At 35.0% G+C, this 11,354-nt stretch overlaps 1 protein-coding gene across 2 annotated transcripts in view; it reads right to left on the bottom strand.

Moving 5' to 3' along the window:
- Window positions 1-1,065: 1,065 nt before the first annotated feature.
- The window catches only part of HEATR5B (HEAT repeat containing 5B), a 101,359-nt gene continuing 91,070 nt past the window's right edge, over window positions 1,066-11,354 (bottom strand). The window contains exons 34-36 of one of the 2 annotated variants that reach the window (XM_069583533.1): window positions 7,714-7,865; window positions 5,463-5,676; window positions 1,066-2,973 (exon numbers count right to left, since the gene is read on the bottom strand). In XM_069583533.1, the coding sequence (XP_069439634.1) occupies window positions 2,669-2,973; window positions 5,463-5,676; window positions 7,714-7,865 (671 nt within the window). In that variant the 3' untranslated portion in view covers window positions 1,066-2,668. The remainder of the gene's footprint in view (window positions 2,974-5,462; window positions 5,677-7,713; window positions 7,866-11,354) is intronic. The other variant, XM_069583535.1, reaches the window with a different exon arrangement.

The following is an 11,354-nucleotide window of genomic DNA, read 5'->3' as shown; positions in this document are numbered from 1 at the left end:
TGGAATCTGGTAAACAATAACCCCGGTTTTATTTTCACATCTCTTATTTCAAAAAGCAGAGCTTTCTACGATTCAGCAATGCATATCAAAATTCAAACCTGTCATATCTTTACCCCTTTAAGAAATCTAAACCAAGGAAATAATCTATAAACTTGCATTTTTAAAAAGCCAAATGCAGCATTACTTATTTAAATATAAACACTAGAAGCCAAGTATCACAGCACAGGATGATGGCTAAGTCAGTAACAGTACATTTGTTTAGTAGGTATCAAAAAGGTGGTTACTAAATTTATCCTATATTATTATTAGAGTAATTCTATGAAAAAAATGATATAAAATAAGTGGATACAACAGCCTACCTGCAGGATGTGATTACAAATGTGGAAGAGAATGGATTAAAATATCAACAATGATTTGGCCTGTGTGATGAAGTGTGGTAATTTCCCCCAAAATTTAATAAATCAAATTTTATAATTAAAATTAACTTATAGTAATGTATAAAATTGACTTTCCTTTGACCTCTGACTGCTTTTACGTTCATTAGACAAGAGTAAGGCCCCTTTTTTTTTTCCCACAAATGAGAGATATTTTCTTATATCATAAGAAACAAGCTGGGCAGTGAAACAAATTAAAAATATAATTAATCAAACAGATCTCCCTTTTATTAGATATGATCATAGAAAACTAGAGGTTAAGTTGTCAGTGGCTCAGAAGAGTTGAGAGAAAGTATAAAGCTGTACTGGGGAGAGGAAAGGGAGAAAAAGAAAGACGGAAGGAGAGAAGGAAGAGAGAGAGAATCATTGCTACTGCATGATGTAGTATATTCCCCAAAGCAGGAAATGATGGGGGAAGCCTGGGAGGTACGAAGAACAGCAGAAAACAGCCAAAGGAGAAATAAACATACCTCATAAACAGATGAATGAAAAGGGTTATGCACACAAAAAACAAGGAGATTGGAAAAGAGTCTGGCAGCTTCTTCGAAAGTTAAACACAGAGTTCCCACTGAGCCGGCAATTCCACTCCCAGATATACACTCAGGCCAAATGAAAAACAGAGCAACACAAATACTGTACACAATTGTTTATAGCAGCATTATTTGTAATACACAAAAAATTAAAACAAACACCCATCAACTAATGAATGGATTAAAAAAATATAAGTAGAAAGGAATAGTATTCAACCATTAAAAAGGATGCAGGATGTATGCTACCACATGGATGAACCTTAAAAATCTTAAGTTGAGAAGTCAGTCACAAACGGCCACATAGTGTATGATTTCATTTATATAAAATGTTCATATTTAATATGAGAATTGATAAGAGACAGAAAGTAAGCTCAGGGGAAGCAGAGAGCTTGTGGGGCAATAGCTAAATGGTGTCAGATTTCTTTGCGGGGTAATGAAAATGTTTACAATTGACTGTGGTGATGGTTATTCTACTCTGTGAACATACTAAAAACTACTGAATTATACATTTAATATGGGTGAATCATATGGTATGTGATTAATATCTCAATAAAGTATTACAAAAAAACCTTTAAAAAAGAGAATAGCTTTGGAAAAGCAGGTATAAAATGAAAAAAACTAAAAACCTTGCACAAGTAAAAGTCAGTGAGAAAATAAATGAGAGAACACATCTGTCTGAGGTCTAAGACTACATGAGGAAGGCAAGGCTACATTAGCTGCCAACTGGTGAGGGTCTGAGAGAGAATAAGCAGGAGGCAGTAGGTGATGACAAGGTACGTATTTGGAATGTTCAGAAAGGTTCCGTCTACGTGGTAAAACTTGGTGTTTAAAGTGTGCCAAACAGTGTGGCAAACATTCATTCATCAATTATCTATTTGATGTGGTAAAATTCCCACTGCAGGAGAGACTGGCGTAACTATGACTAATTCATTTTTGTATGCCCTGCAGCACTTAGCTTGATGCCGTCTACATAGTAGGTACTCAATATTAATATTTGATGAATGAAACCAACCATCAGAGCCAGAACTCAAGGCTCTGTAATTACAAAGCATAAGTGAGGCCAAATTGTAGCCATTAAAAAAACCAGAACATTATTCCATATTTGAATCATTTTAATGGATCTTTAAATGAGTTTTAATTCAGTTAACTAAATATACACAAGCATAATTTAATAATCTAATATGAAAGCAAAAAGATCTAGCATAAAGGTAAGGACTTTCTGAGAAATGCTAAGAAAATGTTAACTTTATTCTTAATATATACACCATGAAACAGACACTTCACATTATTTTGTTTCTTCAAAATTTAAATTCTGCTTGCTTTTCAGTTTTTTTTTTTTGGTAACAGATGCTATTGAATATACCATTTTTTCCCTGACAGTAACAACAGGCCGCCCAACTACATGATACAATATTTTGCATTTAATTTAAAAGATTATGGCTCAGTTTTAAAAATAAATTAATTAATAAAAGAGAAACATTATTAGGAAAGGAAATGAAAGCACATTCACCACACACACACACACACACAAAATCATTCCTTCAAAATTAGAAACCAGTGTGAGCATTATTTCACTTACCCTACCTCGGAAGCATATAATTCCTGTGTATAAATAAAGTTGAACCTATAGACTGGAATGGTACAGTGGTTACCACTAATTCGGTCCGAACTGACAATATAAACAAAAATGAATGGAATTGCACATTAAAAGAAACTTGTTTTTAGCTTAATTGTTGGTGCAGAGTGCACGGTTGGGGCTGGCTGCCTGGTGGCCACTTTAGCCTTACTAGCTTGACTTGCTCTAACAGCAGTTTCCAGACGTACTTTCAGCTCAGGAGCTGCTCCCATTACTGTTTTGAAAGCGTGTGGATACAGAGGTCCAATATGCATTAAATTCTGGAGTGCAAACTCATGGAGATCTTTGGAAGCTGTGCTTGCTGAGGCAAAAGAATTTTCATCCAGCAGGTAAGAGATCAAAGTGGGAACTAAAAGAGCAAGTAATTGCACTCCTGCAAATAACAAAGATAAAGTTTGAAGATGCTCATGAATCTGAAAATTACAGTAACCTTTATTTAAACACAATTACCATAGTAATTACCATAGTAATCTGAATTATAATAACACACAAGTAAATGTGCCCAATCTATTTTAGACCTCAATAACTACTCATTATTAATACTTACTAATTCTCCAGCCACGTTAGGGTAGGAAATCAAACCTGATTGTATATTTTGCATTTATACTAATTGTTTTATTTTTAAAAATACTGGCTAAAAGGTAAAAATGAACAATTTTACGAATGCCACTGGTAAAATGTATTTTGAGAATAAAACTGTGAAAATTCCAAGGGTATTCCAGAATAGGAAGGTTGGAAGTTTAATGGAATAGGGAACACAAACCTGAAGCATTCATTAGGAGGAAGAAACAATCAAAGTCATGAGCTAACGTATACATTAATGTGATGACAACCATTTCCCTTTGGTTTGTACACGGCAGTTAGCCTCAGATTTAGTATTAATTTTTAAAACGTGACGACTGCTTATTCTACCTCTTAGAAGTCTTACTATAGTACAAAACATCTGAGTGAAGCAGTCCTTTAAAAAATGAAATCATTACGGTGCTTACTGTTGATATAGCCCACTAATACTAAATACTAGAAACTGGTTGGAGAATTGAAGCTACACTGCCTCAGTTATTTCATATTTTAAATTAATTGACTCTTACATGGAAAATTAAAGGGTTATTTATTAAATGAACCTTGTTAAATCTAACTATTAAGCTATATTTAATTTCATGAATAATACATGAAGATATTCTTGCTGTTAAAAGAATTCAAACAATAGAGAATTATTTGAAAAAGTATAAGACTCTCTTCCCTACCTAAATTAGAACACCTGTTCAGGAACTGATCCCAAGAGTCAACTCAACTCAGACATAATTTAATACTAACTATGCAAAAGTCAATAAGCTTAATGTTGAGATTATGAAATGAATAAGATTTAGTCTGTATGTTTGTGGAACTTACATTGAGTAAAATACAAATAAAGACAAAATTATGTTGAGTCACCAAACATGGGCCATGATGTCAGTCATAATGTTTCTATTCAAATAATCTGTTAACATCTAGTTTCAACTAGACTTATTAGCTCCTCCCAAACAGCTCTTCTTCTTGAACTTTTCAATTTTAAGATTGCTTCCATGCTTCTTCCAAGTAACACAGTAATATTTGGCTCTTCTTCTTCTCTTGTCCCTGTAACCTATACTCATCAAGTCAGATCAATTTTTTTTTTCCACAATCACTTCTGTACTCTTCTCTTCCACTGCAGTAATTCTGGATTATCATTTTATAGGGAACTTATCAGCAATAGCTTTTTTAAAATCTCCACTACCTTTCTAACTTCTGTGAAATTCTTTCAAGAGAAGAGGAAAAATTTTATGATAGAAAAACTGATGTAATTTTTACCCCAAGAATAATCTGGCAATATATATTAAAAGTTTTAAAAATGTGTCTTCCTTTCAACCCAATAATTTCACTTAAAAAAATTATCTGATAGAAATAACACACAGGAGGAGATGGCCTTTCATCTTTTAAACTCTGTTTTGGAATATGGGGGTAAATGATCATGGACCTGGCAAGGCATTTGAGAACATCTGTCCAACCACTACCACCATTTGTGAAAAATGGAAGGTTCCATTAATCAGATACCACATTTCAGAGTTAAGACCCCAGAGAAATGACTCTATACTGTTAAGTTATTTTATTGTTAATGCAAATTTACTTCATTAAAAAAAATAGAATGATCACAGATAATAAAACATCAATTTTTTTAAAATAGGACTGTACAAAGATATCTGTACAAGAACACTCATTTCAGTTATTGATGATCTTGAAAAACTGGAAACAGCTTAACAATTCAATCATAAGGTACTAGTTTAAAAAGTACAGTCTTTCTGTAACGATTAAAAGTCATATTTTTAAAGATAAATTTTAGATTGTGATGAAATCTAAGCTTAGGGGATACAGAGGAGTAAGTATTAAGTTGCATAAGTCTCTGGTTAAATGGAAGTATATGGTAGTTTTTCATTAAATTAAAAAACAATATTTTAAATTTTGGAGTATTTTAATACCGATGTTTAGCATGAATACTAATCTGGTCCTATTTGTTAAAAAGCTTTTATACATCTCTTATAAACACCGAAATGTATTATTCTTAAAAATATATTAAACAGCCATATTTTCCCTAGTTCTTAAAGAGTACCTTCCTAGAAGAAAAGATCCATGGGTTGAAATGCATCCCTAATTTATTTTAATCTCTTGCTCTTAAATATAAATCAATTCAATTCTCTTTGCAACATAAGCAAAAACATTAAGCTTTCACATAGTAAGAACCTTCAGAAAATTTACTGCTGCAATGGCCCGTGTCAAATAGAAGATAAGATTAATATGTAATACAAATCTTCATTTTAGACTAGTGGCTTTTTAGAGGAAAATACTTACTGTTCTGTTCTTCCCCAAGAGCAACCAATGTTTCAAGAACTTTGATTCCTTCTTGAACAGCTAAGAGTTCTGTACTACTGCCTGGTCTGTTTCTTTCAACAGCTTTTAGCTTTTCAACTACTATTGGAGCTAAGGAATGGATATAAGGAGTTGAAAGGGCCCGATTGGAATGTTGAAAAACTGAGAGGAGAAGCTGGTAACATTTGGCTTGAACCTGTACAAGAAAATAATTTTATTAATTTACATGTGTGACAGTTCTTATTTGCTCTACAATCACACTGCATCTTAATACGTATGGAAAACAAGCAATACTGCAGAATGAAAATAGAAATGTGATGAATTAATGCCATTCTACTTACAGAAATGGAATAATAAAACTTCTACTATGATAACTACAAAAAATTGATATTAATCAAACATTCCTTGTATGTTAGTTCCCAAATTACCACTGCTTATATAATTTTTGTATTTCTATACTGTGTAAAAAAATTAGATACCAGGAATTCTAATTTTTGTTTTTAATTCTTTCTTTAATTTACAGTTGTCCCTCTCACCTTCAATTCAGTTCAGTTCAGTCACTCAGTCATGTCCAACTCTTTGAAATCCCATGAACTGCAGCATGCCAGGCCTCCCTGTCCATCAACAACTCCCGGAGTTCACTCAAACTCATGTCCATCGAGTTGGTGATGCCATCTAGCCATCTCATCCTCTGTTGTCCCCCTCTCCTTCTGCCCCTAATCCCTCCCAGCATCAGGGTCTTTTCCAATGAGTCAACTCTTCGCATGAGGTGGCCAAAGTACTGGAGTTTCAGCTTCAGCATCAGTCCTTCCAATGAACACCCAGGATCGATCTCCTTTAGGATGGACTGGTTGGATCTCCTTGCAGTCCAAGGGACTCTCAAGAGTCTTCTCCAACACCACAGTTCAAAAGCATCAATTCTTCGGTGCTCAGCTTTCTTCACAGTCCAACTCTCACATCCATACACGACCACTGGAAAAACTATAGCCTCGACTAGACGGACCTTTGTTGGCAAAGTAATATTTCTGCTATCTAGGTTGGTCATAACTTTCCTTCCAAGGAATAAGCGTCTTTTAATTTCATGGCTGCAATCACCATCTGCAGTGATTTTGGAGCCCCAAAAAATAAAGTCTGACACTGTTTTCACTGTTTCCTCATCTATTTCCCATGAAGTGATGGGACCAGATGCCATGATCTTCGTTTTCTGAATGTTGAGCTTTAAGCCAACTTTTTTGCTCTCCTCTTTCACTTTCATCAAGAGGCTTTTTAGTTTTTCTTCACTTTCTGCCACAAGGGTGGTGTCATCTGCATATCTGAGGTTACTGATATTTCTCCCGGCAGTCTTGATTCCAGCTTGTGCTTCTTCCAGCCCAGCGTTTCTCATCATGTAATCTGCGTATAAGTTCCTCTCACCTTAACCTAACATATTTTATATGGCTAATATTTGAATGATGTCAAACAAAGCTATAAAATATATCAGACACTCAACTCCATTTGGATTCTCTGAAAATAAATGCTTAAACCAATTTAAGTGTTCTAGGCCTACAAAGTAGTTTCAGTGGCTCCACTTTAGATTAGAAAGACTTCATACTAACAAGAAGCAAAAAAACAAGTAAGAAAGGAAGGTGTATTAACTCATTGACGTAAGGAAACAAAATGGGAAAAACTGTTTCAGGGCTTCCGTAGAAGAGAAGCTACTAAACATCACTGGACAAAAGAAAAATGCCTGGGGAATATTTTAAAAATACACATCTGTGGACCACACATCTGGAGACTCTGATTCAGGAAGCCAATGGTAGATGTTACTAAACTGCATTTTCTCCTGAGTTCAATACGTTTAAGAATCATTTGTTTTGATGCTGAAGCTATAAAACAATAAAGCTTATTTTTTAGAAAAACAAGAGTTTCCATTAGGCCTGTAAAAACATATTATATATATTTATCTTTTAATGTCCTTGGTGTGATTAAGTAAACAGTGAAAAAGAGAAACACGTAAAGTCTCTACTAGCGTAGGCCAGGGTTGAGGAAGTATTTTAGATACTGGGGAATTTCTGCATATATAAATTAACATATACATATCTCTCCTAAGCTTTAACCAGTAACCTTTTCCAGTTTTTTGGAAAATTCATATAGCAAATACTTTCATTTGATGAATCACAAATTTTTAATGAATCCATCTGAAATTTTTCTTATAGAGTGGAAGGTTTACTATTATGTTTTAAGTGTAACTTACCCATGGGTCACATGAATTCAATGCGTTTTTAAATCTGCAAATGCAGCCATTCTGCAGTGACTGAACTCCTATTATTTCACTACCAGCAGACCACAGGAAAAGTGCAATTGCTGTTAGCATGCTTACTTCATCAGGCACAGGCACAGAATCTTCTGAAATAATAGTAGAAAATTAAAAAAAAAAGAATTTTCTGAAATATACAAATAATGAAATATTTATATATTATGTGTGTGTGTGATATGAAGGATTCCCTGGCAGCTCAGCTGATAAAGAATCCACCTGCAATGCAGGAGACCCCGGTTACATTCCTGAGTTGGGAAGATCCCCTGGAGAAGGGATAGTCTATTAATAAGAAGCAAAAAAACAAATAAGAAAGGAAGGTGCATCAACTCACCACTACATGACCACTAGGAGAATTCTTGCCTGGAGAATTCCATGGACAGAGGAGCCTTGTGGGCTACAGTCTATGGGGTCGCAAAGAGTCGGACATGACTGAGAGACTAAGCATGGCACATATATAAATGAAAGCATATATAATTATGGCATTTAATGTTTCTTTATCTTGTTAAAAATCTACCTTAAAAAGCAAAATATTAACTCATGACAAAGTTAGAATAGTTTTAGTAACATTAATAAAACTAATTAAAGTTTTCCCCTCCAAATATTAATCTGAAAAAAATTCAGGTAATAAAAGTAGGATATAGTTTGTCTAAAATTCAACAAGCGTAAGAGAAAGAAAATAAAATGTAATATTTTACCATCCAGGGATAGTTTAATTTCCAGGCTTTTGTTTAATTTCTTCTGGTCTGGGTTAGTCTTCTATAAATAATTATTTATAAACATGATTTTTAATAGATATAATGGATATATAATCCAAATGAGTATATAACATATATTTAATATCTTTCCTACTGCTGGATAGTTATATTTATCACTTTTGTATTTTCTTTATTATAAAATAGATTGTAGCAAATAAACCTGAACACAAGTTTTTGATCAAGGTCAGAGTATGAGATCTTAAAAGCTCTTCATATATTTTGCAGAAATGATTCCCTGAAAGTCTGAACTGTTTTAAATTCCCTTTAGCAAAGTATGACAATTGATTCCACCTGTACATACTCACATTTTTTTTGTTAAATGAGTTTTACAGGTAAAAATTTATATTATTTCTTTGCTTATATAACAATGTGGCCAATTTTTTTATATGCTTGGTGGGCATTTCTATTTCTTTCTTACCATTGCCTGTTCTCTTCTCTTTCTTTGTTGTTGTTTAGTCGCTAAATCATGTCCAACTCTTTTGTGACTCAATGGACTGTAGCTTGTTAGGCTCCTTGGTCCATAGGATTTCCCAGGCAAGAACACTGGGGTGAGTCGCCATTTCCTTCTCCAGGGCATCTTCCCAACCCAGGGACCTAACCCGTATCTCCTGCACTGGCAGGCAGATACTTTACCACTGAACCACCTGAGAAGCTCGTTCTTTCTTATACTGGGTGTTAAATGTTTATAAGATGTTTTTGTACATAAATGATATTAACACTGACATTATTATTTTCAGTTTTTGATCTTTTTCAGCTTTCATTTTGTAAAATTTTTTCTTCCAGTTTTATTGAGATTTAACTGAAACACAGTTCAGTTCAGTTAGGTTCAGTCGCTCAGTCGTGTCCGACTCTGCGCCCCCATGAATCGCAGCATTGCCAGGTCTCCCTGTCCATCACCAACTCCCAGAATTAACCCAAACTCATGTCCATCGAGTCAGTGATGCCATCCAGCCACCTCATTCTCTATCATCCCCTTCTCCTCCTGCCCCCAATCCCTTCCAGCATCAGAGTCTTTTCCAATGAGTCTACTCTTCACATGAAGTGGCCAAAATATTGGAGTTTCAGCTTCAGCATCAGTCCTTCCAATGAACACCCAGGACTGGTCTCCTTTAGGATGGACTGGCTGGATCTCCTTGCAGTCCAAGGGACTCTCAAGAGTCTTCTCCAACACCACAGTTCAAAAGCATCAATTCAGCTCAGCCTTCTTCACAGTCCAACTCTCACATCCATACATGACCACAAGAAAAACCAAAGCCTTTACCAGAAGGACCTTTGTTGGCAAAGTAATATCTCTGCTCTTTAATATGCTGTCTAGGTTGGTCATAACTTTCCTTCCAAGGAGTCATCGTCGTTTAATTTCATGGCTGCAATCACCATCTGCAGTGATTTTGGAGCCCAAAAAAATAGTCTGACACTGTTTCCCCATCTATTTGCCATGAAGTGATGGGACCATATGCCATGATCTTAGTTTTCTGAATGTTTAGCTTACAGTACTATATATATATTTAAAATGTACAACACAATAATTTGACTCACATACATTATGAAATGACTATCAAAATAAGTTTAGCAAACATCCTCCATCTCATATAGATACAAAATTGAAGAAACAGAAAAAAATATTTTCCTTCTGACAAGAAACTTTAGTATTTATCACCTACTTTTAATGCATATCATTTTTCACAGGCTTATGCTAAATTTTATAGTCCAATATGCATATGGTGATTGCAGCCATAATATTAAAAGACGCTTACTCCTTGGAAGGAAAGTTATGACCAACTGACCAACCTAGATAAAAGTAGACACATTACCTTGCCAATAAAGGTCCATCTAGTCAAGGCTATGGTTTTTCCAGTGATCATGTATGGATGTGAGAGTTGGACTGTGAAGAAACCTGAGCACCAAAGAATTGATGCTTTTGAACTGTGGTGTTGGAGAAGACTCTTGAGAGTCCATTGGACTGCAAGGAGATCCAACCAGTCCATCCTAAAGGAGATTGGTCCTGGGATTTCTTTGGAAGGACTGATGCTAAAGCTGAAACTCCAATACTTTGGCCACCTCATGTGAAGAGTTGACTCACTGGAAAAGACCCTGATGCTGGAAGGGATTGGGAGCAGGAAGAGAAGGGGATGACAGAGGATGAGATGGCTGGATGGCATCACCGACTTCGACATGAGTTTGAGTGAACTCCGGGAGTTGTTGATGGACAGGGAGGCCTGGCGTGCTATGATTCATGGGGTTGCAAAGCGTAGGACATGACTGAGCGACTGAACTGAACTGACATTGATATTTTCTTCTGCGATATTTACCACTGACTTACACTTACACAGTTCAATTTTACTGACCTATCTGTTCATTCTTGGGCCTACTCCACAGTTTTAGATAGTGTGGAAATGTTTTAGTAGGCAATATGACAAAATTTTAATTATTGTTTTCAATCTTTTCACATTTACAACAGAAGTAACATGAAAGAAAAAGTCAAACACTGAAGAAAAGTGGACAAAAATGTGAATAAGCATTTCCCCCCAAATTAAACACAAACATGAAAAATGCTAATACTTACTCGGCAAACGAGAAATGAAAGTAAAAACAATAAAATAGCATGTTTTACTTACCAAATAATGAAATTAAAAAGTCTGAAATACCATGTATTGGTGGGAATCATGCACTGTTGGTGGAAGTGCAAATTTATATAACTAAACTACTTTGGAGAGCAATTTGGCAATGCCTGAGAAAATTAAAATGTGTCATCAATTCCATTTCTAGGGGTATGCTGTAGAAAATCTGATAGCACATGTGCATGAAAACTTTATAAGGATAGTC

The sequence above is a fragment of the Ovis canadensis genome, chromosome 3, assembly GCF_042477335.2.
Source record: "Ovis canadensis isolate MfBH-ARS-UI-01 breed Bighorn chromosome 3, ARS-UI_OviCan_v2, whole genome shotgun sequence".
Classification (NCBI taxonomy): Eukaryota; Metazoa; Chordata; class Mammalia; order Artiodactyla; family Bovidae; genus Ovis; species Ovis canadensis.
This window is presented reverse-complemented; position numbering and strand designations above follow the sequence as displayed.